This window comes from Oncorhynchus keta, unplaced genomic scaffold (assembly GCF_023373465.1).
Source record: "Oncorhynchus keta strain PuntledgeMale-10-30-2019 unplaced genomic scaffold, Oket_V2 Un_contig_1188_pilon_pilon, whole genome shotgun sequence".
NCBI classification, from domain to species: domain Eukaryota; kingdom Metazoa; phylum Chordata; class Actinopteri; order Salmoniformes; family Salmonidae; genus Oncorhynchus; species Oncorhynchus keta.
The window spans coordinates 162,190-187,059 of record NW_026277667.1 but is presented as its reverse complement, the minus strand read 5'-3'; the positions used below and the strand labels follow the sequence as shown (position 1 = coordinate 187,059).

Below are 24,870 nucleotides of genomic sequence, written 5' to 3'. Positions count from 1 at the left end.
TGGTTCTAGGGGGTCCTGACCTTGTAGGCCACCCGTGCCGGGCACCTGTTCCCCAGGCCTAGCGGAGGGCTCATATGCCTGAGCATGTCATACATATCCCTGCAACTGATCCTGCCACTGCATGTCAGCGCAGCACAGCCACCGCCCCCCACAGCCACAGCCAGAACAGCCACAGCCAACCACAGCCAACCAGAGAGAGCAGAGAGAATAAGAGAAGAGAGTAGGGGTGGGAGAAGGGTAGAGAGAGAAGGAGAAGAGGGAGGGAGAGAGAGCAAGAGAGAGCGAGGGAGAGAGAGGGGGGGGGGGGACACAGATAGAGAATGAGAGCGAAAGAGAGACCAAAGCAAAGAGTAGAGAGGAGAAAAAAGAAACAAAAACAAAGTTATTTGGCTGGTTGGAGAGCGAGAGACGCAGTGAGGCTGTCTAGAACTGGTCTGAGCGGGCGGGGTGAGGGTGGGTAGAACTGGTCTGAGCGGGCGGGGGTGTATATCTTGTAGAAGATAAGAGGGGGGTATAGGGAGGAGGAATAGCGGAGTTGAGTAGAGTTGGAGACTTTTAGTAGAAGTAAAATATAGTTCTATGCAAGTGGGAAGGGAGGGATTGCATAGAAGAGCAGAGGACTTCAGAGGCAAGCACTGAGCTCCACTGCTGGGACTGGGCAATACCATGATGAGGGTGGGGTGTCAATGCAGTTTCTGTCCTCCCCCCCAAGAACAATGCAATGCTACAGATCCCACAGTGTGTCTAGCACCGCACCTAGCCGTGGTTCTACAGCAAGCAAAACAACACAAAGAACAATGACCAAAGGAGAACAATCTGAATTATTTTGTTTTCTTCACAATCAAACTCTTAAAAGTTTTTTATTTATTTTTCATTTCAGTGGTGCACAACGTCATGCGTCTGGGTGTCTGCATTGTCCTACACATTCTCCTTTCAGATCAGAATGCAAGTAGAAATGGGCAAAATAAAGAAGAAGAGAGAAAGTATAACAAAAATGAAATCCAATCAGATCAGATAAGCGACACTCATTCCATTCTTGGATGCTGTAGCAGGTGTGGTTGAGGATTTGTAGTGGAAGTCAAACCTTGCAGGCCACTCTATGGGGGCATTTCTTTCCTAAGCCAAGAGGCGGGTCGATAACTCGCAATAAACTGTACATATCCTTATAATGAATGCGACCGCTGCAAAAAGAACAGGAGGAGTTAGAACAAACGTAGAGGACAGATACGACAAGAGAGAACAATGGGAAGAAAGAAGAGCACAAGAGTGACAAGAAACAAGATATCATAACAGCAAAATTACTGTACGGTGTACACACACATACTACACACACCACACACACACCACACACACACACACACACACATTGTTGTTGCCCGTCACCCATTTGAGCTGTAGTGCTTTTCCTCTGCAATGACACTGCTGTCTTTCCCTGTTCCTACCATTGTCTCAGCCTATCCCTTCTCTGTTTAACCACTTCCTGTCTATTATCGTTCCTGTTTTCCTAATACAACCCATCCCCGTCTCTCTCAATTCCTCTTCCTAATACAACCTATCCCTTCTCTGTTTAACCACTTCCTGTCTATTATCGTTCCTGTTTTCCTAATACAACCCATCCCCAGTCTCTCTCAATTCCTCTTCCTAATACAACCCATCCCCCGTCTCTCTCAATTCCTCTTCCTAATACAACCCATCCCCCGTCTCTCTCAATTCCTCTTCCTAATACAACCCATCCCTGTTCCTACCATTGTCTCAGCCTATCCCTTCTCTGTTTAACCACTTCCTGTCTATTATCGTTCCTGTTTTCCTAATACAACCCATCCCCAGTCTCTCTCAATTCCTCTTCCTAATACAACCCATCCCCCGTCTCTCTCAATTCCTCTTCCTAATACAACCCATCCCCCGTCTCTCTCAATTCCTCTTCCTAATACAACCCATCCCTGTTCCTACCATTGTCTCAGCCTATCCCTTCTCTGTTTAACCACTTCCTGTCTATTATCGTTCCTGTTTTCCTAATACAACCCATCCCCGTCTCTTTCAATTCCTCTTCCTAATACAACCCATCCCCCGTCTCTCTCAATTCCTCTTCCTAATACAACCTATCCCTTCTCTGTTTAACCACTTCCTGTCTATTATCGTTCCTGTTTTCCTAATACAACCCATCCCCAGTCTCTCTCAATTCCTCTTCCTAATACAACCCATCCCCCGTCTCTCTCAATTCCTCTTCCTAATACAACCCATCCCCCGTCTCTCTCAATTCCTCTTCCTAATACAACCCATCCCTGTTCCTACCATTGTCTCAGCCTATCCCTTCTATGTTTAACCACTTCCTGTCTATTATCGTTCCTGTTTTCCTAATGCAACCCATCCCTGTTTCTCTCAATTCCTCTTCCTAATACAACCCATCCCCGTTTCTCTCAATTCCTCTTCCTAATACAACCCATCCCCGTCTCTCTCTCTCAATTCCTCTTCCTAATAGAACCCAACCCCCGTCGCTCTCAATGCCTCTTCCTAATAGAACACATCCCCCGTCTCTCTCAATTCCTCTTCCTAATAGAACCCATCCCTGTTTCTCTCAATTCCTCTTCCTAATAGAACCCATCCCCAGTCTCTCTCAATTCCTCTTCCTAATAGAACCCATCCCCCGTCTCTCTCAATGCCTCTTCCTAATAGAACACATCCCCCGTCTCTCTCAATTCCTCTTCCTAATAGAACCCATCCCCAGTCTCTCTCAATTCCTCTTCCTAATAGAACCCATCCCCCGTCTCTCTCAATTCCTCTTCCTAATAGAACACATCCCCCGTCTCTCTCTCTCTCAATTCCTCTTCCTAATAGAACCCATCCCCCGTCTCTCTCTCTCAATTCCTCTTCCTAATAGAACACATCCCCCGTCTCTCTCTCTCAATTCCTCTTCCTAATAGAACCCAACCCCCGTCTCTCTCAATTCCTCTTCCTAATAGAACACATCCCCCGTCTCTCTCAATTCCTCTTCCTAATAGAACCCATCCCCCGTCTCTCTCAATTCCTCTTCCTAATAGAACCCATCCCCCGTCTCTCTCAATTCCTCTTCCTAATAGAACCCAACCCCCCGTCTCTCTCAATTCCTCTTCCTAATAGAACCCAACCCCCTCTCTCTCTCAATTCCTCTTCCTAATAGAACCCATCCCCCGTCTCTCTCTCAATTCCTCTTCCTAATAGAACACATCCCCCGTCTCTCTCAATTCTCAATAGAACCCATCCCCAGTCTCTCTCAATTCCTCTTCCTAATAGAACCCATCCCCCGTCTCTCTCAATTCCTCTTCCTAATAGAACACATCCCCCGCCTCTCTCTCTCAATTCCTCTTCCTAATACCCAACCCCCCGTTCCTCAATTCCTCTTCCTAATAGAACACATCCCCCGTCTCTCTCTCTCAATTCCTCTTCCTAATACAACCCATCCCCCGTCTCTCTCAATTCCTCTTCCTAATACAACCCATCCCCCGCCTCTCTCTCTCTCAATTCCTCTTCCTAATACAACCCATCCCCCGCCTCTCTCTCTCAATTCCTCTTCCTAATACAACCCATCCCCCATCTCTCTCTCTCAATTCCTCTTCCTAATACAACCCATCCCCCGCCTCTCTCTCTCAATTCCTCTTCCTAATAGAACCCATCCCCCGTCTCTCTCAATTCCTCTTCCTAATAGAACCCATCCATATGTCTATCTCTCAATTCCTCTTCCTAATAGAACCCATCCCCCGTCTCTCTCTCAATTCCTCTTCCTAATAGAACCCATCCCCATCTCTCTCTCATTCCCCTCGTTCATTCCCTTCCTCCTCTCTGCCAGCAGTGTTGTGTGCCAGTAATTGGTTGTGTGTGGAGTATAATTAAGGAATAGATCATTAACTAGAAATGCATGTGAATGCTAAATGGCCTAATGTGTAATAGCCACTTGTCATACAGAGGCCCATCTCCCCATAGATTTTCTGTTCCCCCCTCCCTCCTTCCCTCCCTCCCTCGCTTCTCTCCAGAAAATCCTCCTTGTTTTCTTCCATGCCTGTCTTTATCTCAATTCGCCATGTTACCAAAACCTTTTAATTCTGTTTATTTTGATATTCCTACCCATCTCAGTCGTTCTCATTCTCTCTCTCAATTTCCCTTCCCCCACTACTGTGTCTCTACCTCCTTCCCTCAATCTCTCTCCCTCCTCTTCTTCTCTTCTTCTCTCCCTCTACATTGCAGACTACAGGACAGCAGAAGGATAACAGGCACTGGAATACAGATACTAGGAAACTTAGCGTGTTTCAGGTTCCACGGGGGTTGAATATACAGTACAGTAAAGGGGAGGTTTGTTGCCACAGTAAGTTTTGGCAGTATGCAGATTCCAGAAGGGGTGGAGGTGGGGTGGGGTCTGAACCACACACAGAGAGGGAGAGGGCACAGGGAGGGAGGGATAACTGGATCATTGAGAAGGTTACTGCTCAGATCCATGATCCCACCTACAGCTGCTGTCTTGTGTGGGTTCTTTAGACTGATTTGGGATCAGTTCAACTACAGGAGACTTGGCCTTTATATTCTTTATGACTCTTGTCCTTTATAACTGTGGAGTATTTTACTTCATGGTTACTGTACAGCTCCCAGACTCCCACTCTTTTCATCTGATGTTCCCAAAGACTGGACTTAGATCAGTTTTACCACAGGCTAATGAGCTCTAGTGCCAGGGTTGACCTAGTGCCAGGGTTGTGTGTGTGTGTGTGTGTGTGTGTGTGTGTGTGTGTGTGTGTGTGTGTGTGTGTGTGTGTGTGTGTGTGTGTGTGTGTGTGTGTGTGTGTGTGTGTGTGTGTGTGTGTGTGTGTGTGTGTGTGTGTGTGTGTGTGTGTGTGTGTGTGTGTGTGTGTGTGTGATGTGTTCATGTGTGTCACTCACCAAGCTGCTTGGTCATATTCAGCCCATATCCTGACATACTCGTCTAGATGATGTGGGCCGAGGATGGAGGAGTCTCTGGTCAGGTACTCAAAGTTGTCCATGATGACAGCCACGAACAGATTCAGCATCTAAAAACACAAACAGCCACATTATTACACAGTATTATGTCAGCCAAGCAAGTGTGCACTTATAACAGACTAGGGTTGCAAAATAAATTCCCTGGTTTTCGGGAAATCCTGCACTGTAAACCTCAAGGCATTTTTAACTCAAATACTTCTAATAAGTTGTACTCTAAATCAATAAAGTCATTATTACTCAACATGTTTATGTGGTACTGACTCAAAAGTAAATGAGAAGTAAATGTAAATGAAAAATATATTTTCCCTAGCATGCTCTACTGCAGTTAGATTTTTTGGAATTGTTTTTAATGTCTGTGTTTATGCATGTACATTGAGTGATTGATTGATTAAATGTTATGCTACAATGTATGTTTCTAATCCAATCACTTCATTTTTGCACTTGTTACTGAAATGGTTGTTCCAGTTTAAATGGCTTAGTTCGTTTCCTCCAACTGTTCTTAACCCTGGCAGTCAATATGAATGCAGGTTGTGGGTGAATACACATTTCAACTGTAGGATAGTCTAACGCTGACTAAATCCCAATAGGAATTTGCAAGCCAGCATAATGTGATTTACAGTTAGGGTTGCAAAATTCTGATACATTTCCCAGGATTACTGGAAACCTTTTGGGGAATGTTTGTGGAATTTTGGAAACCTATTTGCATGACTGATGTGGCCTGTAAACGAAGAGTTTCAGGCCACTGTATAAGGCCTTATGATACATGTAATGGTTCAATAATAGTGATAGAATTTGCCTAGGAACTCTTGGTGAAGACCAAAGACTTGAAAATTAACGAATTCAACAACCAAGTCTCTGTCATTAACAAATAGAGTCATGGGTGGTAACTCTACAATTCAATGGAAAAGGCAAGGCACACTGGGAAATTATTGGAGTCATGGCTTAGTGGGAGCGTTACATTTAAGAATACCTTACAAAACAAATTACACATATGAAGGTAGTACTGCTACCTAGTTAAGTTTCTTAACTATTTTAGTGAATTGGTTTCCTCAAAATGTTTGAGTAGCCAGAACCTATCCGGTTTTGCAGTGTGGTTGGACTATTCTGGAGTTCCTACTTATTCCCTCCTGATTACGGGAATCCTCCAACTAGGATTTAGGGAATTTTGCAATCCTATAACCGACACTAAGGGGGAAAACATGACTAAAAGGGGAATAGAGAAAGACAGACAGCTAGTGTTTCTCACCAGGAAGGAGCAGAAGAAGATGAAGGACACAAAGTAGAGGTAGGCAAACTGGCTGCCACACTCTGGTTCAGTGTTCCCTGCCAGAGGATCACAGAGCTTCCCTCCAAGACACGACAGCATGATGTCATGCCACGCCTCGCCCGTGGCACTCCTATACAAACACACACACGTTGGAGACACACGTATGCATGTACTGTACACACAGGCACGCGCAAATGTAAACACACACACACACACACACACACACACACACACACACACACACACACACACACACACACACACACACACACACACACACACACACACACACACACACACACACACACACACACACACACACACACACACCTGAAGAGCAGCATGAGAGCTTGGAAGAAAGTCCTGAAGTTGTTGTGTTCGTTGATGGCGCTCCCCTCCTCCTCCTCCATCCCTATGTTCCCAAACAGCTGACAAAACAACAGTGTCAACATCCTAGGTAATATGGGAGAATGCACAACCTCACACACGTCCCTATGGCAGGCAAGTGTCACTTTCCCTGGGTGCTTTTCATAAAGTTCATGTTGATCTGTAAAAATGACCATTCATTTTGACTTGTTTTTCTTCCTGTCTCTACTCACCTGCATCCCGATGATGGCATAGATGAAGAACAGCATGCCGATAAGCAGGCACACGTACGGCAGCGCCTAAACAGACATAAAGAGCTGGAGTACTATTCAGTGTGTGTGTGTATATCCTGTCATCGGTCCCCATAATGCTGCTAAGTGGGTTTTGTGCAGAGGTGGGACTAAGTCACTATTATTCGAGTCATGAGCAAGTCTCAAGTCCCAAGTTCCATATCTTCAGTCGAGTCCCAGAAAGAACAGGTCGAGTCTCGGGTCCAGTCCAAGTCGTGCATTCTAAGGGAAAGTCGAATCAAGTCACAAGTCAAGTAAACGAATCTCTACATGCAATGACTTGTTCCAACTACAAATCCTGGCCTTGGAACTATAAGGTTCTATCTTACATGTCAGAAATGAGTTAGCCACGTATAATAGATCTTGAGATGATTCTTCATATGTCTGTAAAGTTAAATTTTTGAAAAAGTACATTAAGTGAAAACATGTCAACTATACAATTCTGTGAGGTCACAAGTGTCACGCCCTGGTCGAAGTATTTTGTGTTTATCTTCATTTATTTGGTCAGGCCAGGGTGTGACATGGGTTTTTGTATGTGGTGTGTATGTATTGGGATTTTATCTTAGTGGGGTGTTCTAGTTAAGTCTATGGGTGTCTGAAGTGGTTCTCAATCAGAGGCAGGTGTTTATCGTTGTCTCTGATTGGCAACCATATTTAGGCAGCCATATTCTTTGTGTGTTTCGTGGGTGATTGTCCTTAGTGTCCTTGTTCCTGTCTCTGTGTTAGTGTACACTAGTATAGGCTGTTTCGGTTTTCGTTACGTTCTTTGTTTTGTAGTGTTTATAATTGATTCGTGTTTTACGTTTTGTTCATTAAACATGGATCGCAATCTACACGCTGCATTTTGGTCCGACTCTCCTTCACCACATGAGAACCGTTACAACATCGTTGTTCAGTGATGACAGTTATTTGTCTAATGATCATAATGTATGTCTTAATGTATTTGATGTGTTCTGACTATTTTGGGAATATACTAATTCTATAATTTATGTATTCAAATAGCTACAGTCGTAAGAACTGAATATGTCTAATTTAGAAGTGTCAAATAAAACCATATGGCTGAACATACATTAACATTTCAGAACCATAAGCTTATCTTCTAATGCATGCCCCTAAAAATAACTCATTAGAAAACACTTCGGATGGAGTGGTGTATGAGAGTCGGGAATCAAGTTCAGGGAGTGAATACATTTAATTAATAAATGAACAAAGCAGGAACCAAACAGTGCACCGACATGAACCGGGAACAGAAACAATGACGACTGGGGAAGGAACCAAAGGGAGTGACATAAAGAGCAGGTAGTCAAGGAGGTGATGGTGAGTGTCATTATGCGCCTAACGCTAAAGAGCAGCCTGGTGACCTAGAGGCCGGCGAGGGAGCACGTGACAGTACCCCCTCCTCGATGTGAGGCTCCAGCCGCAGGATGTCGACCAAGATAACGATCCCGGGGATCAGGAGCGGACTGGTCACCTCTGCCAAGGCGCGGGAAGTTATCAGTCCGGCTGAGGCGTGGGAGCTTGACGACCTAGAGTGCCGGAGAGAGAGCATACGTGACAGTACCTCCTCCCCGGTGCGTTCGGCTCCAGCCGCAGGACGCCAACCACAGGGACAATCCCGGGTCTCCAGTGCGGACAGGTTGCCTCCGCTGAGGAGCAGAAACCTGACAAACCGGCTGAGGAGTGAACCTGATGAGCCGGCTAAGATCTCCCCGGTTGCCTCGGCCGAGGCACTGGAACCTGTTCACCCCGCTTCGGCATGGGAGCCTATCAAACCTTCTGAGGCATGGAAGCCTACAAGCCGGCTGAGGCATGGAAGCCTATCAAACTCGCTGAGGCATGGAAGCCTATCAAACCCGCTGAGGCATGGAAGCCTACAAACCGGCTGAGGCATGGAAGCCTACAAGTCGGCTGAGGCATGGAAGCCTACAAACCGGCTGAGGCATGGAAGCCTACAAACCGGCTGAGGCATGGGAGCCTACAAACCGGCTGAGGCATGGGAGCCTATCAAACCCGCTGAGGCATGGAAGCCTATCAAACCGGCTGAGGCATGGGAGCCTATCAAACCGGCTGAGGCATGGGAGCCTATCAAACCGGCTGAGGCATGGGAGCCTATCAAACCGGCTGAGGCATGGGAGCCTATCAAACCGGCTGAGGCATGGGAGCCTATCAAACCCGCTGAGGCATGGGAGCCTATCAAACCGGCTGAGGCATGGGAGCCTATCAAACCGGCTGAGGCATGGGAGCCTATCAAACCGGCTGAGGCATGGGAGCCTATCAAACCGGCTGAGGCATGGAAGCCTACAAACCCGCTGAGGCATGGAATCCTACAAACCCGCTGAGGCATGAAATCCTACAAACCGGCTGAGGCATGGAAGCCTACAAACCGGCTGAGGCATGGAAGCCTACAAACCGGCTGAGGCATGGAAGCCTACAAACCGGCTGAGGCATGGAAGCCTACAAACCGGCTGAGGCATGGAAGCCTACAAACCGGCTGAGGCATGGGAGCCTATCAAACCCGCTGAGGCATGGAAGCCTACAAACCGGCTGAGGCATGGGAGCCTATCAAACCCGCTGAGGCATGGGAGCCTATCAAACCGGCTGAGGCATGGGAGCCTATCAAACCGGCTGAGGCATGGGAGCCTATCAAACCGGCTGAGGCATGGGAGCCTATCAAACCCGCTGAGGCATGGAAGCCTACAAACCGGCTGAGGCATGGAAGCCTACAAACCGGCTGAGGCATGGAAGCCTACAAACCGGCTGAGGCATGGAAGCCTACAAACTGGCTGAGGCATGGAAGCCTACAAACTGGCTGAGGCATGGAAGCCTACAAACCGGCTGAGGCATGGGAGCCTATCAAACCCGCTGAGGCATGGAAGCCTACAAACCGGCTGAGGCATGGGAGCCTATCAAACCGGCTGAGGCATGGGAGCCTACCAAACCTGCTGAGGCATGGAAGCCTACAAACTGGCTGAGGCATGGAAGCCTACAAACCGGCTGAGGCATGGAAACCTACAAACTGGCTGAGGCATGGGAGCCTATCAAACCCGCTGAGGCATGGAAGCCTACAAACCGGCTGAGGCATGGAAGCCTACAAACCGGCTGAGGCATGGAAGCCTACAAACCCGCTGAGGCATGGAAGCCTACAAACCGGCTGAGGCATGGAAGCCTACAAACCGGCTGAGGCATGGAAGCCTACAAACCCGCTGAGGCATGGAAGCCTACAAACCGGCTGAGGCATGGAAGCCTACAAACCGGCTGAGGCATGGAAGCCTACAAACCGGCTGAGGCATGGAAGCCTACAAACTGGCTGAGGCATGGAAGCCTACAAACCGGCTGAGGCATGGAAGCCTACAAACCGGCTGAGGCATGGAAGCCTACAAACCGGCTGAGGCATGGAAGCCTACAAACCGGCTGAGGCATGGAAGCCTACAAACCCGCTGAGGCATGGAAGCCTACAAACCGGCTGAGGCATGGAAGCCTACAAACCGGCTGAGGCATGGAAGCCTACAAACTGGCTGAGGCATGGGAGCCTATCAAACCCGCTGAGGCATGGAAGCCTACAAACCGGCTGAGGCATGGGAGCCTATCAAACCCGCTGAGGCATGGGAGCCTATCAAACCCGCTGAGGCATGGAAGCCTACAAACCGGCTGAGGCATGGGAGCCTATCAAACCGGCTGAGGCCTCCCAGGTAGCTCCGGCTCCAACACCAGGACTCGACATCACCACCAACACAAAAATAAAAACAAAAAAAACACTCCCTGATGCTTCCCCTTGACGAGTCGTCCTTCTGTAACGATATACGCTGAGTCAGGAAGCAAGTTCAGGGAGTGAATTTTTTTATAAATAAATTTAAAAAACAAGGAACACAAACAGCGCACCGACACGAAACAGGAACAATGACGACTCGGGAAGAGACCAAAGGGAGTGACTTATATAGAGCAGGTAATCAAGGAGGTGATGGAGTCCAGGTGAGTGTCATTATGCGCCTAATGCTGGTGACTGGTGTGCGCCCTAACGAGCAGCCTGGTGACCTAGAGGCCGGAGAGGGAGCTCAAGTGACATCTGAGATCTGGGATGTAAAAACTGATGCTCAATATCTCAGAACTTTGCTTAGTACAGATAGAGCCTTATACTCCCAATGTCACAAAATCGTTGTCTATTTATTGTGGCTACCAGACATCCCTTTCTTTATTTCGTCTACAACATTTTGATTAAGTAATAATTGATTTTAACAACAAATTCCAAATCCAAGCTTCATTTTTATTTATTCAATTTCAAGCAATTTTGACATACCAAAATACCAGTAAACCTATGCTAGTAATTGTTGCTTGATGCCCCATTGCTGGTGAGCTGCATATTTTTATGTCAATCCTCTCTCCCTACAAGTTGATGTGTGCACTGCACCCGATTATATAGCTGTACAGTAGATGATATAGCTGTACAGCAGATGATATAGCTATACAACAGATGACATAGCTATACAACAGATGACATAGCTATACAGCAGATTATATCGCTGTACAACAGATGACATAGCTGTACAGCAGATGATATAGCTGTACAACAGATGATAGAGCTGTACAGCAGATTATATAGCTGTACAACAGATGATATAGCTGTACAGCAGATGATATAGCTGTACAACAGATGATATAGCTGTACAGCAGATGATATAGCTGTACAACAGATGATATAGCTGTATAGTAGATGATATAGCTGTACAGCAGATGATATAGCTGTACAACAGATGATATAGCTGTACAACAGATGATATAGCTGTACAGCAGATGATATAGCTATACAGCAGATGATATAGCTGTACTACAGATGATATAGCTGTACCGCAGATGATATAGCTGTACTGCAGATGATATAGCTGTACAGCAGATGATATAGCTAGCTGTAGTACAGATGATATAGCTGTACTACAGATGATATAGCTGTACCACAGATGATATAGCTGTACAACAGATGCTATAGCTAGCTGTACTACAGATGATATAGCTGTACAACAGATGATATAGCTAGCTGTACTACAGATGATATAGCTGTACAGCAGATGATATAGCTGTACCACAGATGATATAGCTAGCTGTACTACAGATGATATAGCTGTACAGCAGATGATATAGCTGTATTTCAGATGATAAAGCTGTACTACAGATGATATACGTAGCTGTACAACAGATGATATAGCTGTATTTCAGATGATAAAGCTGTACTACAGATGATATAGCTGTACCACAGATTATATAGATGTACTACAGATGATATACGTAGCTGTACAACAGATGATATAGCTGTACTACAGATGATATAGCTGTACTACAGATGATATAGCTTTACTACAGATGATATAGCTGTACTACAGATGATATAGCTGTACCACAGATGATATAGCTAGCTGTACTACAGATGATATAGCTGTACAGCAGATGATATAGCTAGCTGTACTACAGATGATATAGCTGTACAGCAGATGATACAGCTAGCTGTACTACAGATGATATAGCTGTACCACAGATGATATAGCTGTACTACAGATGATATAGCTGTACTACAGATGATATAGCTGTACCACAGATGATATAGCTGTACAACAGATGCTATAGCTAGCTGTACTACAGATGATATAGTTGCACAACAGATGATATAGCTGTACAGCAGATTATATAGCTAGCTGTACTACAGATGATATAGCTGTACAGCAGATGATATAGCTGTACCACAGATGATATAGCTAGCTGTACTACAGATGATATAGCTGTACAGCAGATGATATAGCTAGCTGTACAACAGATGATATAGCTGTATTTCAGATGATAAAGCTGTACTACAGATGATATAGCTGTACCACAGATTATATAGATGTACTACAGATGATATACGTAGCTGTACAACAGATGATATAGCTGTACTACAGATGATATAGCTGTACCACAGATTATATAGCTGTACAACAGATGATATAGCTAGCTGTACTACAGATGATATAGCTGTACCACAGATGATATAGCTAGCTGTACTACAGATGATATAGCTGTACAGCAGATGATATAGCTAGCTGTACTACAGATGATATAGCTGTACAGCAGATGATACAGCTAGCTGTACTACAGATTATATAGCTGTACCACAGATGATATAGCTGTACTACAGATTATATACGTAGCTGTACAACAGATGATATAGCTAGCTGTACTACAGATGATATAGCTGTACCACAGATGATATAGCTAGCTGTACTACAGATGATATAGCTGTACAGCAGATGATATAGCTAGCTGTACTACAGATGATATAGCTGTACAGCAGATGATACAGCTAGCTGTACTACAGATGATATAGCTGTACCACAGATGATATAGCTGTACTACAGATTATATACGTAGCTGTACAACAGATGATATAGCTGTACTACAGATGATATAGTTGCACAACAGATGATATAGCTAGCTGTACTACAGATGATATAGCTGTACCACAGATGATATAGCTGTACAGCAGATTATATAGCTAGCTGTACTACAGATGATATAGCTGTACAGCAGATGATATAGCTGTACAGCAGATGATATAGCTAGCTGTACTACAGATGATATAGCTGTACCGCAAGCCGGCAATCCTTTCGCTAGCTCATCAAACCATTCAGTGACCAGTTCTCTTTTTGACCCGCGACTCCAAAAAAGGAGTGGTTCAAAGCTTGCGACCCCCCATGTACACACATGCACACGCTCACAGGTGATTCATTTTCAAAACGCAAGATACATTTTCAAAACGCAAGAAATAAACTGAGTTTTACACTTTCATTTTGAGCTGAAAGTCAATCATGTTTACAGTCAATATCAACTAGGGATATCATGTCACCTTTTAACTCCTCTAGAGTCCAGAGCAGGCAGGATCATACGGTCTACATGTCTGCAGAGAGGCTTGCAGGATCGGATGGAGAGCATGATCTGTCTGTAGCCTTTTTCTTCCTCACAAATATCGTAATTAATTTGTCAGAATATATTACATCTTCATCCCATAAGTATTGAAGGTAGTGCGATGTTACATCTATCTCTAGACATATACAGTTGAAGTCGGAAGTTTAAATAGATTTAGGTTGGAGTCATTAAAACTTGTTTTTCAACGACTCCACAAATTTCTTGTTTTGGCAAGTCGGTTAGGACATCGGTTAGGACATCTACTTTGTGCAGGACACAGACTTTTTCCAGCAATTGTTTGCAAACAGATTATTTCACTTACAATTCACTGTATCACAATTCCAGTGGGTCAGAAGTTTACATACATTAAGTTGACTGTGCCTTTAAACAGCTTGTAAAATTTCAGAAAATGAATTCTTGGCTTTAGAAACTTCAGATAGGCTAATTGACATAATTTGAGTCAATTGGAAATGTACCTGTGGATGTATTTCAAGGCCTACCTTCAAACTCAGAGCCTCTTTTCTTGACATCATGGGAAAATCAAAAGAAATCAGCCAAGACCTCAGAAGAAAAATGTAGACCTACACAAGTCTGGTTCATCCTTGGGAGCAATTTCCAAACGCCTGACGGTACCACGTTCATCTGTACGCAAGTATAAACACCATGGTGTCATGTTCTGACCTTTATTTCCTTTGTTTTGTCTTTATTTAGTATGGTCAGGGTGTGAGTTGGGGTGGGCAGTCTATGTGTGTTTTTCTATGTTGGGGTTTTGAGTTCAGCCTAGTATGGTTCTCAATCAGAGGCAGGTGTCATTATTTGTCTCTGATTGAGAATCATACTTAGGTAGCCTGGGTTTCATTTTTGAGTTGTGGGTGTTTGTTTTCCGTGTGTGTGTTTGTTGCCACATGGTACTGTTTCGGTTTGGTTCGTTTCACGTTTATTGTTTTGTAGTGTTCAGTTTATGTCTTTAAAAAAACGTTATGGACACTTACCACGCTGCGCATTGGTCCTCCGATCCTTCTCGCTTCTCCTCAGAGGAGGAGGAATAATGCCGTTACAGAGAGGCGCTGGTATGAGGAGGCAGCACGGCGCCGCGGCTGGAAGCCCGAGAGGCAGCCCCAAAAATGTCTTGGGGTGTACATTATCGGCCGGGCTAGAGTGGGCATCGAGCCAGGTGCCATGAAGCCGGCTCTGCGCATCTGGTCTCCAGTGCGTCTCCTTGGGCCGGCGTACATGGCACCAGCCTTACGCATGGTGTCCCCGGTTCGCCAGCACAGCCCAGTGCGGGCTATTCCACCTCGCCGCACTGGCCTGGCTACGGGGAGTATTCAACCAGGTAAAGTTGGGCAGGCGATGCCAGAATCGCCCTTCACTCCGGAGCTGCCGGAGTCTCCCGCCTGTCCGGCGCTGCCGGAATCTCCCGTCCATTCGGGACCCATTTCTAGGGTCCCCAGTCCGAGGTCGGCGGCGAGGATCGCCGTGTTTAAGAGGCCACGGAGGCGGACAATGAAGCAGAGAAAAACTGTGGTTAAGTGGGGTCCACGTCGCACGCCAGAGCCGCCACCGCGGACAGACGCCCTCCCAGACCCTCCCCTATAGGTTCAGGTTTTGCAGGCGGAGTCCGCACCTTTGGGGGTACTGTCACGTTTGTCTTTATTTAGTATGGTCAGGGCGTGAGTTGGGGTGGGCAGTCTATATATAATAGAGTGGTGATCCTAACTGACCTAAGACAGGGAATTTTTACTAGGATTAAATAGGAATTGTGAAAAACTAAGTTTAAATGTATTTGGATAAGGTGTATGTAAACTTTCGACTTCAACTGTATAATCCACCTAAACTTGGCCTATCTGAAATATGAAAATTATCAATTAAATGATCGGCCTTTTGTTCTGGCAAAGATGAGCCTGTACCCTGATGAAGACAGTTTGTCTGTCGAAACGTTGGACATAAAAATAAAATAATAATTTTAGCATCTGACCTTCTAGGGTGTGCGGCTCTCCATTTTTCAAAGATGAACCTGTAGCAGATTGATCAATGTAGGTAGACTACTCTGTTTTTGCCAGGCAAACCGGAGAAAATTAAGTTATTTCTTTCTGGTCACAGTTTCACACTCACGACCCCCCAAAGCCTTCTCAGTGTGCTACTATAGCTCACACAACCTGTGTTGATTGACGGTTTGCTGGTCCAATCAGAGGGACGAGTGTGCATTTCACTAGCAAATCTTTTTTGTTGTTGTTTGCAAGTGTGATACTGAATGAGTGACACAAAACAAGTGACCAAACGTTACAAAACCTGGCCAGATAAGCCATCAGTCTCAAGTCTAAGTCAAGTCCCAAGTCTTGAGGCTCCAAGTCGAAGTCAAGTCTCAAGTTGTTTTATTTTATATGAAGTTGACTCTCAAGTCATCAAATCTGTGACTTAAACCTGACTCGAATTCATGTCATGTGACTCGAGTCCACACCTCTGGTTTTGTGTGTGTATTCTGTCATAGGTCTCCACAATGCTACTACTAGGGTCTGTGTGGGTGTATCAGGTCCCCATATCTCTGTGTGTGTGTGTGTCATTACCTTGAAGGATTGAACAAAGGTCCAGAGCAGGATGCGGATGGTCTCTCCCTGCCGGAGCAGTTTGATGAGCCTGGCAGCCCTGAACAGTCTCAGGAAACTCAAGTTGATGAAGTTATTCTACAACCCCACAATATGACCAGACACAAGAGTGTGTGAGAGAGAGAAATAGAGATAGAAAGAGAGACATGGGAGGGGTGAGGGGAAAGAAGGAAGGAGAGATGGGAAAAGGGTGAAGAGAGGGATGGAAAGATAGAGGCAGGGACAAATAGAGGGAGAGAAGTGTGGAGAAAAGGAGGTAGAGAGGAGAAGCTTATCACTTGCCATGCAATGTTAGATAACTATTTCCTGTCCTAAAACAAACCAAACCATAAAAGCAGGGGAAAAGTTCAAAAACAAACTGAGGAGGATTCAAAATCAACAGAAAAAGCAACCAAACAGAACTGGAATCAAATGCAAACCAAACCAAAAAAGTCAAGGCTTGTAGCAGGCTCGGGCATATCCAAGGAGTTAGAAGAAGGGCATCGATACAGGGGAAAGGAAAATCATATATTCAAAACCTAACCATTGTCACCCTATTGGGCAGTAAGTAGTAGCAGTAGGTAGTAAGTAGTAGTAGTAGTACTAGTTTGTAGTAGCAGTAGTAGTTGGTTGTAGTGGTAGTAGTAGTAGTAGCTTGAAGTACTAGTAATAGTTGGTAGTACTGGTAGTAGTAGTAGTTTGTACTAATAGTAGTAGTAGTAGTTGGTAGTAGTGGTAGTAGTAGTAGTTTGTAGTAGTAGTAGTAGTAGTAGTTGGTAGTAGTGGTAGTAGTAGTCAAAGTAGTTTGTAGTAGTAGCTGGTAGTAGTGGTAGTAGTAATAGTAGTAGTAGTAGTAGTAGGTCCCCACAATGCTCAGATATAATGGCGCAGGAGGGGATGGCTCCTAACCAACTGTGCTATTTTGTTTGTTTTTTCGCATTGTTTGTAACTCATTTTGTACATAATTTGCTGCTACCGTCTCTCATGACCGAAAAGAGCTTCTGGACAGAACAGCGATTACTCACCTCGAACTGGAAAAAAAAAATTCTGCTTTGTCAAGACAAGGCCCAAATCCCCGTAATCAGTGTGAAGAAAAGACGGAGAAAAAGGGGGAGGAGGGCAGGGTGCCTTTTAAGAATTTGCCGAAGAGTAGGTATACCACCGCTACCCTCCATATTATTGGCAAGCATGCAATCATTGCAAAACAAACGGGACAATCTCCGATTAAGACTATCCTACCAACGGCACATTAAAACTGTAATATCTTATGTTTCACCAAGGCATGGCTGAATGACAAAACGTATAATATAGAGCTGGATGGCTTCTCTGTGCATCGGCAGGACAGAGCAGCTACAACTGGTAAGACGAGGGGCGGAGGTGTGTGTCTATTTGTCAATAACTGCTGGTGCGCAATGTCTAATATTAAAGAAGCCTCGAGGTATTGCTCGCCTGGGATAGAATACCTCATGATAAGCTGTAGACCACACTATCTACCAAGAGAGTTCTCATCTATATTATTCGTAGCCGTCTATTTACCATCACAGACCGATGCTGGCACTAAAACCGCACTCAACGAGCTGTATAAGGCCATAAGCAAACAAGAAAATGCTCATCCAGAAGCGGCGCTCCTAGTGGCCGGGGACTTTAATTGCAGGCAAATTTAAATCTGGTTTACGTCATTTCTAACAGCATGTTAAAAGTACAACCAGAGGGGGAAAAAACTCTAGACCACTTTTACTCCACACACAGAGATGCAAACAAAGCTCTCCCTCACCCTCCATTTGGCAAATCTGACCACAATTCTATCCTCCTGATTCTCGCTTACAAGCAAAAACAAAATCAGGAAGTACCAGTCACTCGCTCAATACGGAAGAGGTCAGATGACGTGGATGATACGCTACAGGACTGTTTTGCGAGCACAGACTGGAATATGTTCTGGGATTCATCCAATGGCATTGAGGAGTATACCACCTTAGTCTCCGGCTTCATCAATAAGTGCATCGACGACGACATTCCCACAGTGACCATATGCGCATTTCCCAACCAGAAGCCAAGGATTACAGGCAAGATCCGCACTGAGCTAAAGGCTAGAGCTGCCGCTTTCAAGGAGCGGGACACATCCAGACGCTTATAAGAAATCCCGTGATGCCCTCAGACGAACCATCAAACAGGCAAAGTGTCAATACATGACCAAAATTGAATCCTGCTACACCGGCTCTGATGCTCATCGGACGTGACAGGGCTTGAAAAATATTACAGACTACAAAGGGAAACCCAGCCGCGAGCTGCCCAGTTACGCGAGCCTACCAGACGAGCTAAATTCCTTTTATGCTCGCTTCGAGTTAAGCAACACTGAAGCATGACTGAGAGCACCAGCTGTTCCAGACGACTGTGGGATCCCGCTCTCCGTAGCTGATGTGAGTAAGACCTTTAAACAGGGCAACATTCACAATTACATCGACTAACCTGTAACCCCGCACATTGACTTGGTACAGCCTCGTTATTGTTATGTAATTTTAGTAAATATTTTCTTAACTCTATTTGAACTGCATTGTTGGTTAAGGGCTTGTAAGTAAGCATTTCACGGTATTCAGCGCATGTTTTTAATTTTAATTGTATTTATTTAACCTTTATTTAACTAGGCAAGTCAGTTAAGAACAAATTCTTATTTACAATGACGGCCTACCCGGGAACCGTGGGTTAACTGCAACCTTTCGGTAACTGGCCCAACGCTCTAACCACTAGGCTACTTGTCGCCTCCCACTTGAGGCTACCTGCCGCATGTGATAAATTAAATTAGATTTGAGTAGTAGTAGTAGTAGCAGTAGTATGAGTAGTAGTAGTAGTAGAAGTACTAGCAGTAGTAGTAGCAGTACTAGCAGTAGTAGTAGTAGTAGTAGTAGTAGTAGTAGTAAATAGTAATAGTAGTAGTAATAGTAGCAGCAGTAGCAGTAGTAGTTAGTAGTAGAAGTAGTAGTAGTAGTAGTAGTAGTTAGTAGTAGTAGTAGTTAGTAGTAGTTCGTAGTAGTAGTAGTGGGTGCAGGGAACCGTTTTTCTTGTAAATACAACCAAATGCACTGATCCTCAAAGCAAATGCACCACCGCACAATATGGAACTAGCTAGATCACAGCAAGTTAACCACGTGTCAACGCAACGCAGCAAAGCTGACAGCTCTCCTCCACAAAGGATTGGCTCGTTTTAGTCCTGTGACACTATAAAGTCAGGTTCGATTCCATTTCAGTTCACTCAATTCAGGGGATAAAATTAGATAACATTTAATTCATAAGATAAAAAATTGTCCACTGTTGCTTTAAGAGGACTCCTGAATTTCAAGTCACCTCCTGAAATAACAGAATTTACATGGAATTGAACTCAACCTTTCTTGCGTCACAGTCAGAGAAAGGGAAGGGGGAGTGGGGTTCTGGGTTGAAGGACAAACTGCAAATACTGTATATAGATGATATTTAGAAATATGATATATAACTCCATATTCATAGGGCGAATCATACGACTTCGTCTTGCTCAAATTATTACACACTTAATGGTGAAAGCATTTGTAAAAACCACTACAGAAATAAAACTGTACTTGATCAATGTAAACTATGTGTGTGATGCTCACTGTCCTATTTGATTACAGTAAACTATGTTTGTGATGCTCACGGTCCTATGATGTGCATGGTCCTTCAACCCTCTACCAAGGGAAGGGTTCTGGGTTAGAGAGGGTTTGGCAGTAGGCACATTCAGCTCCCATCAAGAGCATGTTCACTATGGCATTGCAACACAAGCCTATGTGGGTGTATTTATTAGGCTATGTACTGTTGTGTGTGTGTCTATGTGTGTGTAGGTCAGTGTCCATGTATGTCTGGGTGTGTTTAACTTATGTGTCTATGAGTAGTATACGTGTGTGCCATCCCTGCCAGAGGCATGCAGTGGGGCAGCATGCACCGTAGCCCGGTCCGCCATGGGTGAAGCTTTAGACCCAGTCACTCTGTGTACTCCTGTCACACCTTACTCCCCTGGCTCTCACAGACACTAGTGTGTGTGTGTGTGTGTGTGTGTGTGTGTGTGTGTGTGTGTGTGTGTGTGTGTGTGTGTGTGTGTGTGTGTGTGTGTGTGTGTGTGTGTGTGTGTGTGTGTGTGTGTGTGTGTGTGTGTGTGTGTGTGTGTGTGTGTGTGTGTGTGTGTGACTGCTTTTAAGGAATGTAAGCAGTGGTGCATGTCTAGTGATTGTGAGAGTATTGTCCAGGCTGTGTCCTAATAGGCTTGACCAGCTTCCGTTCCTTTCCTACATTACCACAGATCTGATAGAATACTTTTACAACACATTTGTTCTTCCTTCTCTCCTTGAAATAATCACTGATCGAACATGATCAGATTAGCGAGAGCAGGAGTTCCACCACATAGCTACATAAAGGTAACTGCCAAAATAGAGGAAACACCAACGTAAAGCGTTGTAGTAGGGTGTTGGGCCACCACGAGCTGCCAGAACAGCTTCAATGTGCCTTGGCATAGATTCTACAAGTGTCTGGAACTCTATTGGAGGGATTTAATGCCATTCTTCCATGAGACAATTCCATTACTCCTGTCTCAGGTGTCGCTCGATTTTCATGCTAAACAAACCATTCAGTGACCACTCATGCCCTGTGGATGGGGGTATTGTCATCCTGGAAGAGGTCACTCCCATCAAGACAGAAAGGTTGAAGGGGAGCATTCAGAAAGGCTGTGTATTTATTGCCGTTTACCTTGCCCTCTAAAGGGATGAGTGGACCATGCCAGGAAAAGGCCCCCCACACCATAACAGAGCTGCCAGAAGCCTCATTTACTCAAGTGTTTCCTTTATTTTGGATCAGATCAGTCAGATCAGAGCTGTGATCACTTCAAGGAAGGGATGAAGGAAGGATGCATTTGAACAGTATTAAATCAGAACCTGAAGGGTATTAGGACAATGACTACTGGCCAATTCCAAATTGACCTGAAGCCCCTCTAGGTCTAGCACGTGTAGATCTGAAAGCATTGGATTGGTATCAGCCAGATAGGCTAGGTGGAATATTAGCTAAATCCTATCTGATCCTTTTAGATCTATACAAGGGGTAGTCCATTTGGGATTGGTCGAATGTCTCTGTCCGGTGACAGGGAGCAGGAGGTCAGTTGAGTCATCTTGTCAAACCTGGGTCAGAGATCAAAGGTCAGGGGTCACTGCCAGGGTGAGGAGTCGAGCAACATGCATCACCACAGCCACACCAGGAAATGGATGCAGTAATTAAAGTGTCTCCAAAAAAGTACAAACCATCTACATGTGGATGTTGCAGATGACATGGTTTATAGCAGCATTTTTGGAGGTTGATTTAACAAAGAGTGCGATTGGCCAGGCCAGGTTTCATGGATGGACACATAGTGCATTTTGATTGGATGAATTCGTCAGAAGGGAGAGGGACGAAGTAGTTGCCATTAAGTAGCGTAGAGTTAAAGAAAGCATGTAAAAAAAGATAAAACAGGAAATTAATTTTCATTATGTACACTCATTATTTAGTTCAGTTCAGTCATAACACTGCCTCCATACATACAACAGTTCAGTCATAACACTGCCTCCATACATACAACAGTTCAGTCATAACACTGCCTCCATACATACAACAGTTCAGTCATAACACTGCCTCCATACATACAACAGTTCAGTCATAACACTGCCTCCATACATACAACAGTTCAGTCATAACACTGCCTCCATACATACAACAGTTCAGTCATAACACTGCCTCCATACATACAACAGTTCAGTCATAACACTGCCTCCATACATACAACAGTTCAGTCATAACACTGCCTCCATACATACAACAGTTCAGTCATAACACTGCCTCCATACATACAACAGTTCAGTCATAACACTGCCTCCATACATACAACAGCAGGGATATCAACGACTAGGAAACAGAAAATATATTATGAGATTACTCCTAACATGAGATTACTCCTAACATGAGATTACTTTTAACATGAGATTACTCCTAACATGAGATTACTTTTAACATGAGATTACTCCTAACATGAGATTACTCCTAACATGAGATTACTTTTAACATGAGATTACACCTAACATGAGATTACTTTTAACATGAGATTACTTTTAACATCCACACACTAACAAGCTTCCATTGGACGGCGAGGAAAATTAACATGATTGTCAAGTCGTGTGTTTGAATCAGCGCAATGGCAACTACAGCTTTAATTTGAGCTGACCCAAATTAAAGGCTGCTTTGATGGACTACCACTGGACTGATCCAAGAACAGGGCTTGCTTTTTCATGTTCAAAGGTCCCTCTCAATCAAATGGTGTCTCGGACTGGTCTGAGGTCAGTTTAGAGAAGAGGAACCAATTCCAACTGATTCTTATGCCATTAACATCCACTGCCAGTAACACCTGGTAGGACGGTTTATAGAGCATAGTTGGGGACAGGAGTTTTTCCTCACCATAAGAACTGACAGGAAAAACGAGGGTCTAGTTCAAGTCATGTAGTCAGGAAAACCTCTTGCCACTACTAAAATATTATGTAATGATAATATACATGATATAACATTATGTCAAAATACTATACCCATTGAAATAAAATCTTACTTCATTTCTATGATTATGCCTGTGGTCACCAACCTTTGTCATGCAGAGCTACATGATGTTCAAGCTTTTGTTCCAGCCCAGCAGTAACACACCTGATTCAACCAATCAACCAATCAATGTCCCGATGAGGAGTTAAAGGTTTAATCAGATCTGTTGGTGCTGGGCTGGTTATAAACGCATATAGCTCTCCAGGACCTGGGTTGATAGAGTTTAGGGGTTTTTAATGGAAACAAATGTATAGCTGTCAGGACTGTCTCAGAGACACACAACATTCAAAAACAATATTCATATTTCATAATATGGTTTATAAAGGCATTACAACACACACACACTCGCATGCATGCACAAGTGTACGCGCACACACCACATTACCTGCCTGAATACCTGAATAACTAGTGTGTCTACCTCATTGGCTATCATTTTTCACTATCCAACTGGTTGCTAAGTGGTTTCCTGGCTAGAGGAACAGTCTGATTGGCCAGATTGTTTTGAGGCTGGTTATTTGATTGTCTGTCAGGTTGCCTAGCAGATCAGTAGAGTAGTCTGTTTTCTCTCTCTCTCTGTGTGTGTGTGTGTGTGTGTGTGTGTGTGTGTGTGTGTGTGTGTGTGTGTGTGTGTGTGTGTGTGTGTGTGTGTGTGTGTGTGTGTGTGTGTGTGTGTGTGTGTGTGTGTGTGTGTGTGTGTGTGTGTGTGAGTGTTAGTCTCCTGAGTATTGTCAGTGGTGGCTGGGCTACCATGATCCAGGTCTCTGTGCTCTGCTCTCCACCAACTGGGACAATTATGTAAGGCTTTCAAAATATGTTCATGCTTCACTGAGCAATGCAAGATCCTGTACACTACAGTCTCTGCCTTTCTCTCTGCTTCTCTATGTGCCCCTGCTCTCTTTCTATCTGCCCCCCCCCCCATCTCTCTCTCTCTTTCTATCTGCCCCCCCCCTCTATCTCTCTTTCTACCTGTCCACCCCCCCCCTCTCTCTCTCTACCTCTTTACCTCTCTCTCTCTCTCTCTTTCTCTCCCTCTCTCTCTCTCTCTCCATCCCTCTCTACTTGTCTCACTCTCTTTACCTCTCTCTCTCTCTCTGCCTCTGTCACTCTCCCACTCATACCACTGAACTTGCTGACACACCATTTCCCTTTCCCACTGTTAATTCCCCCTGCCTCCTCACTTACCCCGAGCTCAGTCACTAAAATATCTGTAATGCTGCCCAGGACTGTCACACAGTCAAAAATGTTCCAGGCATCTTTGAAGTAATTCTGTGGGCAGAAGAGAAAGAGGGAGGGGGAAGGGAGTGAGGGAAACAAAGAAAGAGTAGGAAGAAAGGAAAGAGATTGAGGAGAGAAAGGACAAAAAAGTTGAGTCAGTGTCAGACGGCAACAGGACATAGATTAGACGAGATAAAATGAACGCCAGTTATGCCATTTTGAAGTCATTCCAGCAGCATATATGACTAGAGTCCTAAAATCCCTGACTCTCCTTTTTATTAGTCTATCTCTCTCTCTCTCTCTCTCTCTCTTTCTCTCTCTCTCTCTGCATGTTGGGAGTGTTTGGTGCATGCTGGGAATTGTATGAGCGAGTGCGCGTGTTGTCTGAAGTTTCCTTTTCTTGGTGGTTTGCCTTTTTCTATGCATGATTAATGTTATTATTGTTTTTATTTTTGTGGTAGTATTAAGTATATTGTATTTGTCAGAATTGCCCTGGTTTTGGAGGGGATGGTGACCCACATGGGGACGTCGCCCCTGTCACTTCGGCACGGCTTTAGGTGTGTTACTGAAGATCCTGTCACTGTGGAGGAGTTTCTGGCCGCCGTAGGAGAGAAGGTAGGATACGAGAATGTTGCTT

General features: G+C 44.7%; 1 protein-coding gene across 10 annotated transcripts in view; it reads right to left on the bottom strand.

Moving 5' to 3' along the window:
* Positions 1-24,870, bottom strand: part of LOC118375936 (voltage-dependent P/Q-type calcium channel subunit alpha-1A-like) — a 155,722-nt gene that overhangs the window by 40,757 nt on the left and 90,095 nt on the right. For all 10 annotated transcript variants that reach the window (XM_052500682.1, XM_052500687.1, XM_052500690.1 and 7 more), the window contains 7 exons: positions 24,201-24,284; positions 16,398-16,514; positions 6,847-6,912; positions 6,578-6,675; positions 6,227-6,377; positions 4,903-5,030; positions 1,085-1,181 (listed from right to left, as the gene is read on the bottom strand). In XM_052500682.1, coding sequence (XP_052356642.1) covers positions 1,085-1,181; positions 4,903-5,030; positions 6,227-6,377; positions 6,578-6,675; positions 6,847-6,912; positions 16,398-16,514; positions 24,201-24,284 — 741 coding nt within the window. The remainder of the gene's footprint in view (positions 1-1,084; positions 1,182-4,902; positions 5,031-6,226; positions 6,378-6,577; positions 6,676-6,846; positions 6,913-16,397; positions 16,515-24,200; positions 24,285-24,870) is intronic.